General features: G+C 39.8%; 1 protein-coding gene across 5 annotated transcripts in view; it reads right to left on the reverse strand.

Annotated features, from left to right (window-relative positions):
* The window catches only part of LOC107084148 (serine/threonine-protein phosphatase 2B catalytic subunit alpha isoform), a 122,611-nt gene that overhangs the window by 26,966 nt on the left and 80,768 nt on the right, over positions 1-14,877 (reverse strand). For all 5 annotated transcript variants that reach the window (XM_015373841.1, XM_015373842.1, XM_015373843.1 and 2 more), the window contains exons 7-8: positions 3,398-3,475; positions 2,432-2,526 (exon numbers count right to left, since the gene is read on the reverse strand). In XM_015373841.1, the coding sequence (XP_015229327.1) occupies positions 2,432-2,526; positions 3,398-3,475 (173 nt within the window). The remainder of the gene's footprint in view (positions 1-2,431; positions 2,527-3,397; positions 3,476-14,877) is intronic.

A 14,877-nucleotide genomic window follows, 5' to 3' on the forward strand; every position in this document is an offset into this window, starting at 1 on the left:
TAAAAGCAGATATTAAAAAACTGTATACTTGCTAACAGGCCAGGAGAAAAGGAAAGGCTCTAGCTCCTGTGGTAAGTGTCCTTTACAGCAGCAAAACTGCAGTGTTATGGCATTTCATCACAGAGAGGGGTTGCAAAACAGCATGCCCCAGCCTCATCGCTCTTTTCCTCCCATTTCTATTTCCTGTGCTTGGCCCAACACCACATCCATCCTGCATCCCACCCCACCCAGCAAGAGCAGATACTGCCCGACTTGCAGCACAAAGCCAACCCAGGCTCATGCTCGTTGCAGAGACGGCGCCTAATAGGCACCAGAACGCGAAAACTTAAAAAGGATCAGGCTATTTTACAACACAATGATGTGAACCACCTGAGCTGAGCGATGGATAAGAGGCACTTCTATTCTCTGTAGGATCACCAAGAGGTTATGTATGATTATGATGCAGAAACCATTAAAGAGAAAGGTGTCAGGTTGCTCAGTCCTCTCCAAAGTGCTTTTAATTGTGTCTGTGTTCTATATATGGGCATAAACAAAGGTTGGAGACAAAGGTCTGACAACAGACAAAAACAACAACTGTGGGGACAGAAATGAAAGCTAAGGTCTGGGAAATGTTATATAGTGGCCAAGCAAGCAGCTAGAGCCGTGGAAATGCCAGATCACCCAACAGAAGAGCCGCATTTTCATAAGAGCCTATATTTACATTTTCTATGAAATCCATCTAAAACTGCACCTCAACACTGTGTTGTTCTTTTATGAAAAAGATTTTATATCAAAATATTAATCAGAAGCCTTGAAAGAGGATATATCTAACTAATTGGGGTTCTTATTATGAAAAATTCAAGTATTACTTTCTAAATGTTATATTGTGCCAAAAACTAATAACAATCACATTAAATATGAAAGTAGAGAGATAAATAGATTGTGGTGCATCCAATGAAAGACACTGTGTCATGTTAAAATGTTTGATTACTATAACAGGAACGGGACAAATTTATTATCTACACACAATTCACCTGCATATGTGTGAGGAGTATATAACACACAAACACAAAGATGATCATAGATCATTCTAATTGCAGTTTTCTATCGAAATTAACCATCTATGCCTCTTTTCCCAGTGAAACGGAAGAGAAAGTGAGCAAGGAAAAAAAAACAGGCAAGAACCATGTGAAAAAGAGAGTCTACATCTATGTAGCTTTTACCAGGAGGAGAGCCCATTCATTAAAGTCATGATAGTTAAAGGTATAGTGGAGGATGTTCTTTTTCCAGTTGGATCATCAAGATAAGTGGTCCTCCTAATTGTCAATCATTCTGGGGATATGTTTACGTAAGGCCGTCCTACGCGCTCGTCCCCAGTTTGCTTTTTCTGTGCATGCGCAATTTTAAACGTAAATATGTGGTGAGCTACAGTTTCAGCCAGTCATTGAGGCTCACCTTTCTCACAGAGGTTCTTTGAAAATGGGCTGAATCTGACATAGTGGAAAAATGTAAAATCTTCTGTTGTAAAGTAAGTATGTATGAGTGATGCAAACAGCAACTTTGAAACAGAGCGTGCACGAGGAGAAATGTGCTCCTGTATGCTCTTGCACGTGTTTATTAGGCGTTCCCTTTCCGGACCGGGTACGGGGTTGGGCATGTGCATTTGTTCTTTAAGTGGAGAAGGCGAGTCTTTTCAAAAACTCTGCAAAATCTTCCACCATACTTATTTTACAGTAATGTAAGAAACAGGGCAGTGTAGTCCAGCAGAGACTAGCTCTGTTGCAACAGTAATCAAGTTGCTTTTATTATTTCCAGAAGTCATTTCAGCAGGTGAACTTATGCTCCTTCCAGCCTTATCTCAGGAGAGATTTTCCATGAGTTTCATCGTTATATCCGCAGATTTGTCAAAGGTGATACGGATCGATTTCCCTTCCTCTCGTCAGAAAGAATGGGCTAAAGTAAAGCCAGTTTCTCTTTGTGATTTAATCACTAGAGCCTTCTAAAGCTAAAACCTTTCTTATACAATAGTTATGTTTAAACTACATGTCAGCCACCTCTCTTAAAAAAATAATCTGAATTATATATCGTTCTGTTACTCATCACCTGACAGAGTTCAACTTGTGCAGACGGCTGTAGTAGTTCTTTCATGCTTAATGCTGAGGCACCAGCGTACTCCTCTTGATCATTTATAATTCATTTAGTACAGCCCCAAACTGGGGCTTTAAAATGTCCTACAAACGTATAGATAGCAATGAGACAACATAGGTAATTCGCGTTTAGTACTTTATAATCTGGTTTATAATTTCAGGAAAAAAATAAACAGGATCAGACATAAATTTCACCCAAAAGTTATGGTATAAATCCTTAAAAAATGTTCTAAAACCAGCTAATCTCAAACAAAGAACCTTAATTCGACACGGTCACTCAACCTGCAAAGCCTCTGCAGACTTACCTTTGTTGTTATAGACATCTAGATAGTTTGGAGCTGAGAAGATGGTGATGAGGGAAGGGAAGCCAGTGGTCTGACTCTTTCTGTACATGCGATATCTGTTGAAATGTCAGAAAGAAAAGCGTTGAGTTACTTTCAGGTCAAATAGGGCCGCCGTGATGGGATCAGTGTTGACGTTTTTATGGCTCTTTTGTTTTCACTTTGGGTCTGCGTTTGTTTCAAACTGATGTCTGTGGACACCTCTCAGGAGAGCAGATCCCAGTGTTGCGAATCAAACAAGGCAGAAGTAATGGGATATAGCTGTAAAGTGCAGAGTTTCTGGATAAACTGTCAATATCCGAGTCCAGCTGCTGCATGAGGTTTCCAACATGCTCCATGTGTCCGTAAATGTTTTCTTGTTTATGTTTTGGCGGACATAAATGATGCAGACTAGTACAATTAGAATTGTGGCCAGAGTCTCATCTGGGATGCAGGGAGGTGTCCCATGTGACTGCACAGTGGGAGTTAAATGGTAAACAACTAGCTGGGGAGGAGTCTTCACTCCTTCTGTGTATGGTAAAAAAAATAGAGAAAATCACACATCCAATAACCTGCCTCTTTAGTTCGTTTCAATCTTTCTTTGAAGAATTCATCATCTTAAAATCGAGGGAAAACCTTCCCGTCCAGCTGGGTCTCCTTTTCACCATGTTGCAGCTGTAACTGCGAGTTCCCGTCAACCTTAACTTTTTGAATCAGAGCTCAGCGATGCCTGCATGACTCATCCGTGTTGCATCACATGTGGCCTGCTCGCTCTCCAGAGCTGGCTTCATTTTCATTTCTCGGATTAACCCAAAGTTCACACTGCGCCCATCCTGCTCCCCAGACAGGCTTAAAGAAACCTCCTGAGACTTTTCATTTCATTCCCTGCCCTCAGCCACTCGGCTATGTGACAGTGTGATGTGAAAAGACAAAGAAAGCAATAACACTCACCCAGCGTCCTGTGCTTCATGGGCCCGGATGATGGATAATAAGTTATTGTGTTGTAGAAAGTCACAGACAGCAGGGTAGCTGTTGGAGAAAAGAGACTTTCAGCTCACTTAAGAAAAGTCCCAGAAAGCCTTAAGAAGGACGATCAATAGCAAAAACTAAATAAGGCAAAAGGTATTATTGATTCAGCTCACATTGGACAAACACCGAGTTAAGGCTAAATTTATTCTAAGACTCACTGCAGCTCCTATGGAGACATTTAAGTCTGGACTTTCCAGTAAAAAAATGTTTCATATAGAAAAACCTCTATTACTGATGTATAAAAAGCCTTCAAAGAAATTAATCTTTCACTGCTGAAGCATATATATTTTTTTTTTCTTTATTTAGTCCTTTCTGCCAATATTTCATAAGGTTAGAGCAAATAGAGGGGTATTTGACCATTTGGCTAGCTACAGTAGTCAGTTTGATATGAAAAAGAAACTATTTTAAAGTGTTTCTACTGCTTTAAAAGTTGCTTTCCTTGATCCTAAATGGCTATCTGGCTGGGAGAGAGGGGAGCTTTAGCTGAACGGCTACCGTTACAGAGTTACAGGCAGGAAGCTGCAGCACCCAATACAGTCTCAATGTTAAAGGGGAACTTCGTTTTTTTTACATTGGCCCCTTGATTTTCTGTTATGACATCACGTTCTACTCACCCATATGAGTTTTGTGTTATTTGGAGCCGTTCTGAAGATATTCCGTTAGGTTATATCCAGGTAACGTCTTCCTATGGGCAACAAGTTGAAGGCACAAACTAAACTGTTCATAATTTATTCTTTATGGTACGCCAGCATTCATGACATGTAGGCGAATCACTGTCCCCCAGACATCTGCGGTTATATTTTTTATATATACATCTTTTAAAAACAAAGCGGAGTGTGTATGACGTCATCCGTGCATGCGGACTGGAGTTGTGACAGGCAGCCAGGGCCACAGGCGGCTACGCTCTACCCCTTCTATTCATTCAGCTAGCTAATCTGAATCGTTCCATTCCATTTCGAGAGCGAGATCATCTGTGGTAGTAGCACTAGACATCTTCCAGGCATGTGAGGAAAACTAGCAGCAGTTCAGCGAACCGAATGAAGGAATGGTAGCCACCGTGCACGGACGACGTCATACACACTCCGCTTTGTTTTAAAAAAATATTAATATAAAAAATATAACCGTGGATGTCTGGGGGACAGTGATTCGCCTACATGTGATGAATGCTGGTGTACCATAAATGATAAATTATGAACAGTTCAGTTTGTGCCTTCAACTCGCTGCCAATAGGAAGACGTTACTTGGATATAACCTAATGGAATATCTTCAGAACAGCTCCAAATGACACAAAACTTATATGGGTGAGTAGAACATGATGTAATAATGTAAAATCAAGGGCCAAATGTAAAAAAAAGTTCCCCTTTAAGGATACAAAAACTTGAATTGTGTTTGAAACTCTTTCAGTTGCTTCAGTAAATTCAAAAATTTAACCATGCTTGTCATTTCACTAAAGATTTCATCTGTCAAATTTGGCAGTTCTGTGAGTAAGAAGGCTCTTCTTAATTACAGTAACACGATGTACAGGAAGTGGCGGCCTAGTGTTTACATATATTGTGTTACATTGTGTTACACTCATGTTAAAAGTTTGGAACAGTTATTTGAGGTGTTGATGACCATCAATGGTTTCAATTTCCAAATGTCTCATCTTAAAATGCAGCATAACGTTTGGGCAGGATAGTAAAAATATACATCAGGAATAAGAAAGGAAGAAAATGATTCATTTCATTTTGACAATAGTTCTCGTCACATTTAAGGGCTATAAGTGAATTTATTTATTTTAATATAAATATTTTCTAAACATCTGCTGTTGTTGCTTTTGAATTGTTTTTATTACTAAATGAACGGAAGTAGTTAGGTGATAGTTTTTATTATTTCAACTGAAGTTATTTATTTTCCCAATAATGTTTTGTAATACAAGCTTATGAGGAAAAAAAAATAAAAATACTCCAGCCTCTATTTTCCTTTGGCTGTTGGTCACAGGTGAGAGCAAGCAGGTTGGTGCTTTGTTCAGATGTTCAGATTCATGAGAAAGAATTCAAACCCGTTTTCTTCTTTTTTCCCCTATTCTTTTTAATAACATTGAGGTTGGGTCGTTTTTTTCTGTCAGACTTGCTGGCCCCGATCTTTGTCCCATTTCAAACAGATTTTTGTGCCTACTTGTCCTGCTGACTGACCACAACTACTCCAGACTTTCTCACTTTAGGGAGCAGATTAACAGTGAGGAAAATTGTGTAGTGTGCAGAGGTGGGTAAAGTTGTACTAAACTGAAAATAGCACTACTACAGAAAATTTTAACACCAGTAAGAGGGAGAAAGCAGAGAAATAAGTAGTTACTACTCATCATTAGAGCTGATTTAATATTTTACAAATGATGCAAACTTACACAGCCAGTGAAGTTATATACAAACTGCAGTTCCAATGAATCAGAAAAAGAATGCAATAATTACAAAAGAACTATTTCAAGTAGAAAAAACACTTTTCAGACTTTATTTTTGCTAAAATCTTATGAAATCAATACCTAATTAATGTTGTGCATATAGGTTACAATATTGTGTAACCTTGTGTATTCCTTTGTGAATTTTGCCTTACCAAGAGTACCCCCCTCAGTAAAAGGTTTAGATGATTGTCCAAAAGTGGAATGTGCAATAACTGAATATAAAATAAAGACCACTTTACTTAAACTTGAGCATTTAATTCTTATGCTACGTTCAGACCGCATGCTGCAGAAGCAGCTGGTTTACATGCAAAGTCTAAGGTTTATGTGCACCTAGGCGAATCAAGAGGGTCCTGCAGCACATTTTGAGCAGCAGGAGCAGCAGATCTTACAGCATCGAAGCAGGTGAAGCGGTGCCTAATAAGCTTTTGAGTATCTGCACAAGCAGCAGCTGCTGAAGTTTGAAAAATGTGTTGCTCGACGTCCCACATCAACCAATCAGAGCTGATGCAGATCGCTATGATCACTCCTCTGAAACTGTCTATTAAGGCCTAAATTAACTTAAAATGTCAAAATATGAGCGCTTTTATTATTCTGGTGCCTGCAGTTTGGATTACACGCATGAAAAAAAACTTTTAGCCGCCGCACTGCGTATAGTAGCGGAAAATAGCTTAATAGCGAAAATAATACTTGAAGGCAGGATCTTAATCTTGATGAATTAAGTGCACAGATTATATTTTCAGGTGGACTTTCTCACTTTAAAACATATTAAAACTACTTTTTACCCAATTATAACAGCAAATATAGCAAAACCGCTCTCTGTCATTGAACACAGGAGCATCAGACGCATCTGGACAAACTTTACTGGAGGCGCTTCAGGAGCGTCAAAGCTGTACTTGACGCGCATCGGACCTTAATATGTACAAGTTGCAAACAACAAGCAGCAGAAGCTTTTTTGCTGCTTCCAGCGCTTGCGGTCTGAAAATAGCATTAGGCATTTTATTCTTTTTATCTCAAAAAATCAAAAACAACACATAAATAAGTTGCCTGGACGTCAGTACGGAATAGAAATAAAAACAAAATTTATACTATAAAGTTGTGTTTATAAAACTGGAACTCCTCTGAGTAACTCCCCAATAACCACATTTAATCGTGATGAATTGGGAACAAAATACAGAATAAAAAACTATTAGTTTTCCTTTTTTTTTTTCCCCATCAAGACACCTGAGCTGCTTCGATGAGCTCTGATAGCTAAGTGTGAAAATCAACAGATACCAGGCTGTTCCTCTGCTTGCTTTTCATGTGTGTCACAGCTGAAGGTGAACTCAAAGAAAAAATAACTTTTTTGGTTGACAAAAACTTTAATTTTTCCAATTCTATTTTATTTTACTACCTAAAGAATTAAATATTTTTCACGTACCTCCTTGCAATGCACTCGCGGACCCCAGGAATGGGAAATCGGGAATCACTGGGGTAACTTACCGTAATTCTCGGACGCGACTTTTTCCCCATTTTCCGACAATTTTTTCGACCTTGCGGCTTATATAACAATGCGGCTTATCTATGGACTTTTACAGCTAACGGCCACTAGGGTAATACGGGACCTAAATCTATGGATTTTACCATCCACCATGTTGACGTAACATTTGCTTCAACACACAAGTAGCCTTGCGCATGGGAATGCGGACGTCCTCCGGAAGCAGACTCCAAGAAAGACGGACATTGCGAGTGCAAGACAGTTTGTGTGACACCCTCATTATGGAAAACATAGGTTGAAACGTAACCTTGGAATCAACGAGTCAATGGTGAGACGTTGGAGACGCCAGCAGTAAGAATTGTCTCAATTCAATTGTGTTGAAATGTTAACAAATAGGAGCTTCCCCAAACAGTTGCCTCTTTCCCGACAATCCTCTCTGTGCACAAACCTATATGGTAATTAAACATAAAAAACCTGCGGCTTATAGTCCAGTGCGGCTTGTATATGTACAAATCATGCAATTTAGCTTCTGTGGCTTATATTCAGGTGCGGCTTATAGTCCGAAAATTACGGTACTTCAAGTAACAAGATACAGAGCATACACTAGAACTCCAAAAGGCAAGGCAAACATCAGCAGGGAGAAAATAACATCAACCCAATGAAACCAGAGTACAAAATTAAATCTCACCTAGATAAAAACAGTAGGTGTTTGTCTCTATGAGGCATTTTGGTTTAAAACAAACATTTTAATCATTGAGTGAAGTCACTCACGATAGGTAGCAAAGCAGTAAAACTGCTACCAATTTACTTAAGTACATGTAACTGAGAATATGTAAATAGTTACTACCCACCTCTGGTGTTGTTCCCTCTGTTTTAATCTTATTTGACCAAGGAAGACATTTCAAAATTGGCTAAACTCCTTGAAGACCTCAGCAAACTTCACCAGAACAATTTTGTAACAGTGGGACAAAACATACATTCCTTCTGACATGCTTCCTGGAAACCGAGTGGTACTGTATGTAGATGATGACTACTAGTCATGAAAACTTGGTTATCTAAAGCTGCTGCAAATTTCAAACGAAGCTCTCAGGTTATTTCATCTGTCCTTCTAACCTTACACAGCCCAGCTGTGGTTTTCTCTGTTCCAGATGTTACCCTGCCTGTAGATCCACTAAGCTAATGACAGTAGCTGTTTTACTGCAGCTATTCCCTAAGCAATGACGACATATTTGCCTTTCTTTAAAGGTCACGTTCTGCTGTTAAGATTTTCTTTTCAAAACAAAGGTGCCTGTAACAGATAGTAACAATGTTACATTTAAACAGAAATAAATTATAAAAATATGACATTTATTAAAAAAATAGTTTCTTCTATAATTTCTTTTCATTTTCTATTCTGTTCCTTTGCTTGACTAAACATTAGGCATTTTATTTGAGGGTGAAATTCTGCAACAGCCTAAAGTCTAAAAGAGGACCACCATTAGAGTCTACGATAAATTCCCTTTCATAAAAGCAGCAGGTCTGAGCTTACAAAAACCTTAAGAGTTTATTTTTCAATAAAACAATATTAAAAAAAGGGGGGACGTGATTCATAAGGTACAGCTTCTTCAAGGAGAGAAAATAAAAAGCTGTCTCTGGAAAGCATTAGATGTGGAGTCGTTCTCCTTTAGTCTATGAGCAGCAAAACCAAAAGCCTCACTGCCGACAATCAAACTGCAGCACACAGGCTGCTTCTCTCCTGCAGCAGCACCAACCTCTTTTTAAAAACCTCCTCTCCTCACAGTAAAAAAAAAAAGGCACAACAAAAATGTCACCAACAGAAAAGCATGACTTGATTTCGCCTCAGTCTGACTTAAAGACGGCATTTCTGAAAAGTACTTTAAAACCAAAAGCGAATTGAAACCCCACAGAGGATGTGGGGATTTGTGAATCATGGGATGATTTGTAATGAATGAAGTCACTCTGCAGTTTGCATGAAAGAGCAACAGTACTGCTTAACATCCAGAACGCATGAATGTGTGAGAACTTTTCCCATTTCTCCAAGCACAGCCACTCCGTTTAAAGCTTTTATAAGACAATAGACTGATCAAACGGAAGCACCCTCTTCACCATCTTTATCATCTAAAAATATTAGTTTAATGCTTTGGCTACTGGTAAATGTGGTGGTTTGTTCACCTAGAGTGCTTGCTCCACCAGGTTTAGTTCAGTTTTTGTGATAGTTACATGTAACATTTCCAGAATTCACAAACACCCCCGGACATCAAAGCGTTTTGTAGTGCAATCAAGTAATTTGTCCTTCTTTCTTAAAAAAATGAAGTTCTGTAATCCAAGCCTAACACCTCTGCAGCATCGGAGCTCTGAGATGAACTTAACTCCCACACGCTGCAATCAAAACTGAGCTACACTCGTTCTGCAGAACGTCCTGCTGATTTCATACAGGCTTTTAAAGATATAATTTTTTTACTCTGCAATGAAATAAACACTGTGGTTTTATAATGACGTACATTGCCTTTAAGTGTATTTACATTTAGAAAATTTTTCCACATCTTGTCACTTTATGGCCACAAATTGTTGGGTATTTCATTGGGGCTCCATGCGAAAGATCAACTAGTGGAAGTGGAAGGAATGCATGGTTACATGCATTACAGGGTTTAATAATGTAAGCCAAAGAAGTGTGGTGGGCTTTATTCTGGTTATTCCTTTTTCTTTTTTTAAGAATGTTCAGTTAAAATAGTTTAAAAAGTTTATGTGAAGACCAGACACTTTCAAACTTTGGACTATTTTAACTTTTGAATAATCTTTGATTTTAAAAGGACCAAATCATGAAAAAACAATTATTTTGAGCACTTGACCGTTATATTTTTTTTTATTAAAATCATGCCAAAAGTTAAGCTAACATAAGCCAGATTGATACCATATGGAATTCAAATTTAACTACATGTATTGATCTTTAAAAGCTCATGTGAAAAGGGAGGCATATTTAGTAAAATTGTCTAAGCTGACCTTCCTCCCATGTTGAGTTTTCAACAGCAGTAGCAGCTTTATTTGTTTCACAGGTTGAAGGGTTAGCTAATAAGACGCGCAACCATCTTCCCATCCACAAAAGCAAAATTCACATCCTTTTTCTAGGTTTTCAAAAAAGCAATAATGTATTCTCGCTAAAACTGGTGCAGCCATGTTAGTTTTACTTTTTTTTGTTTTACTTCCGCCAATACATCACTGCATCCCATTGGTCGAGAACATTTCTGTTGGCTTCTGGAAAGAAGTATCCTCAGGAGTTTGTGAATTCACAAATCTAGTGCAAATTCTTCTTTCTTGCAAGGTAAACCCAAAGTGCAAGTTAGCTTTGATTAAAGAGGTCATAGAATGCAAAACTGAGCTTACATTGTCATAGATGAATAACGATAGTTCAGTGGGTGAAATGGACGTACAGAGAAGTTCAAACCCCATCAACAACACCTTTTGTTGCAAATGTCACAGTTCTAAACCATAAAACGGGCAAATTCAAACGAAGCACTGAATTGACGTAAACTCGGGGATGTGGACTTATTTGGTTCTGGCCTGTACTTTTCTAACGCCCCGAAATTGACATACAGACCACCCCACTGGTTCTCTGGCCCAAGAAAATGAATATAGGTAGATGTAAGAAACTAGTTTAGCTGTTTAGCCTACAGTTGGGTTTACTTCTACAAGAATTATAAAGCAGGCAGTTTCTCTATTGAAAACGAGCCAGAACCACAGGCATAAATGCAGTGTTCCAGGCTGCATGGAGAAAGGAAAACATTTTCAGTCTTCCCAAGGATCCGAAGACTCGACAGAAATGGATTATTTTTGTCTATCAGAAGATCCCTGCAAAGTTTGATGCTCAGCTGTTCATTTGCTTTAAGCATTTTACTGAAGACAGTTTTCAAAATCTTGGACCGTTTAAAGCAGGATTTGCTAAACTTCTTTTACTGAAACGAGGGGCTGTTCAGACCATAAGGCCATCACTACCGCAAGCTGTAAGTATTATTTTGTCGCTAAGATGTTGATAGCAATGCTAGCATATCTATGGTGACCAGATTTGGGTTTCTGATGGACCGGGCCCCAGCGGGGGACGAAGCGACCGAACCCAACCCGGTGATGGTATGCTTCCCCGCGCCTGCCTTACCTTCCCGCCGCCGCCTTACCGGGCAGGCAGGGGAAAGCCGTTGTCAAGGCTACAAATACCGGGTCGGGTTTGGTCGCTCCGTCCCCCACTGGCTCCCTGTTTCGTCTATGCGGTGTACCGTAGTTGACCAAAATCCCGGAAGTTTTTGAAATTCCCCCCGGACATTTTTCTAGGTATGAAAAATAGGACATGTCTGGGAAAAAGAGGAAGTCTGGTCACCCTACCATATCAACAATTTGATGTTTCAGTGATGGAGTGCTTGTTGCTATGATGCGTCTTTGCTCAGCAGCTTTGCTCGTTGTGAACCAACCAATCAGCTCACGGCTCATCTAAATATTCATCAGCATACCATAAAAGGAAGAAAACCTGTTGTTTCATTATAGGGTTTTTAAACCAGTCTTGCATTAGGGCTCAAAGAACAGCAAATATGCCAATTTCAGCCCAACCAATATTACACACCCTATTCAGAGACCTTAAGGACCAGCACCAAATACCCTATAGAATCATTCTATGACCCCTTTAATGCATGTCGGAGTAAGCCTCATGAATGCCCATCGCTGTTTTACATAGGATGCTAAATAAGCTGCAGCTTCCTGGCTGCACTGAGGGCTTTTTGTTTAAAAAAGAAGAAGTCATTTTAGCATCGTATCCATTTTAATCCTGTTAGTTCAACCAAAGTCCTGCCTTTGAAGTTGGGCTCTACCCGCTCCTTTCCAGACTGATATGCTTGTTTGCGGCGTAAGTCAGTCTTACCTCTTGGCTGCCTCTCTGATTAATGCTCTCCTAGCCTGGCCTGTCAGTTTATGTGAACAGAAATGCCTCAGTGGTTTGTAGTTGTAAAGTACTCTGGTAAAAGCCCAAAGCTTTATAAGTTAGGCCTGCTTTAAACCTCGAACAACTTTTTTTTAATCAAACCTGTCTGGGATGTTCTTCTGTAATAAAGTTCCATCATCTGAGTTATTTTATAAAAAAACACTGTATATAGAGCTTCATGAAGCAGGCTTCTTGCTCCTCTTTATATATGTAGCCGTTTTATTCGCAGCTTTAGAAAATAAGTCCAAAATGAGTAAATAAATATCTTTTTAGAGGAAGGTTTTGCCAGCTTTCACACTTGGTAGAGAAATGAATCATCGAAGCTGATTGAATTAGGATAAGGCCTATCAACAATCTCTGCAAAAGCAGATCTGCAGCCAAACATCTGGAAGAAGAGCTACAAGCAGGATCCTACAGATTATTTCAGGAATTAGAAATGAATGGGTTATTTGTTAGCTAATCCCCTTGCAGCAGATCAAGACGTGCCAAACAGTGTTTTGTTGAAGGATGATTCAGCCTTCTGTTATCCCTTTGCTTCCTTTCTTACAAATACAATTACAATCATTTGCAGAGGGTCATTATAAGATTCAATGCTCATATGCATCAATGAAATATGTAGGAAAGTAATCCCCTAAGCTTGACCTATGTACATGCTTTGAGGAAGGAAATCCAAAATCAAGTGTTTCTGAAGCATGTGTAATTTCATGCCTGAGTTGCGTTTGTGGAAGTGTTACAAGCATGCCTGCGGCATTCGGAGGAAGGGGGGATTCTGCAAGGCAGGAGCAACCAAACAGACTGATGGATTCTGACCATAAGCACAGAGAAATGTCTCCGTTTCTCTCTCCTTCTGTGTTGAGCTAAAACGGTCTCATAAATCCAGGAAGTCAGTGTGAAGCCAATTAGCGATCGTCCCCTGGGATAACGAGGCATCGGACACTGATGAAAACATGACTCAGGAGGAGATTCCAACAAAAAAAAAAAAATGTCAGTGAGGTTAACTCTTTGACATGTTTGAGGTCTAGTTTCAGCTCAGCATGTCTGAAAACCTCCATGATGGACACCCTTGCAAAACGGGAAACCACTTGTGGATCTGAAATGTAACAGCTCATTTAGAGTAAGAAAAGACAACAACTGAAGCACAATGAGCCAATTAATGAGCAGGTACATTAAAACACCATTAGACAGGCAGCTATAAAACACCTGCCATCAAATAAATTAAGAGTCTGTGCTCATTTAAAGCCTCGAGACGTTTCCTACTGCTTCTCCTGGCCTGGCACACTGAGGGCAAATAAGAGTCAGTCAGGCAATAATTGGAGTGGAGGGAGACGCGAATGCATTTAGAGAAAGGACTGTGCCTCGTGGTAATGTGCCACTTCATTACGTTTTGTGACAGTGCAAGCTGCTTGCTCCCAGCTTTTTCCTCTGCCTGTTCAGTTACTCAGCTCAGCCCGAGGCGATGAGGGCTGCAGAAATACTGGCGACGGCAGCCATAAGGAGGGGTCTCAGAGATTCAGTGCACACCAGGTTTCACTGGCTTGGACACTCCATTATAGCAGTGTTCAAGAAATTAACAACAAAAACTGACATTGACCTGTTATTTTATTAGTCATCATAATAAATAAAGAAACGCAATGAATGCCAGCTCGATCAGCATGAATGGTGGCTGTCAGTTTGAAACAAACAAGAGAAAAAAAAGTCTTCCTTGCAGCAGTGAACACCAAAAATAAGTGCTACCAGCACATTACAACAAAACTCTTCAGAAGAACTTAGCTGCTTTCAGTGTCAGCTCTGTATTTATTTGTTGTGATGAAATAATTCAGTACATTTTAGACACGACTGCAGTTCATTCATAGCCTGATAAACCAGACTAAATGTGAGATTAAATGTGTAATTTAGTCTGGCCTCAATGAATGAGACATCGGAAGATTGTTGATGAGAACTCGCTGTTTTTTAAACCATGTCTGTGCCTATTGGCCAACGCTCTGACCAATGAGCGCAACTGACTAAGACATAGGAAGCGTGAGAGAAAGCTGGTGGGGGAGTTTTAACAAACAGCCTGTCGGTAAAACAGCGAATACGTCCTTCTTAAAAATGAATGAGCGTAGAACCTCTTCCTGCTCACATTTCAATGAAAACCCCAAGTCTAATCCTTCCAAAACTGATTCCAAAGCTGAGCCAAATGAGAACCGTTCATCTTCCTTGTTGTGCTTTCTCCAGCATCGCACAGCTTTGTCGTCACACCCTCAAAACCTCCGCCCTCTTTGCATGCAGAAATTCAAAACACATCTCTGCGTTTTGATTGGCCCACCTGTTCTAGGGCCTGGGGCATTGATCGAGGCTAGACCACTCGCAGGAAAAAATGATTTTGGCCGCTGGTGGGTGGGACTAGTTTACTAGGCTAGATCATTCAGGCTGAGGGAGAGAAATGGAGTACAGATAACAGGAAGGCTAAACTATTACTGCTGGGGCTGGGCTACCCTCACCGGGAGCATGCACGGAGTAGAAACTGATCGACTTCACTCTGGCTCAAT

This window comes from Cyprinodon variegatus, unplaced genomic scaffold (assembly GCF_000732505.1).
Source record: "Cyprinodon variegatus isolate N-32 unplaced genomic scaffold, C_variegatus-1.0 Scaffold93, whole genome shotgun sequence".
Taxonomy (NCBI): domain Eukaryota; kingdom Metazoa; phylum Chordata; class Actinopteri; order Cyprinodontiformes; family Cyprinodontidae; genus Cyprinodon; species Cyprinodon variegatus.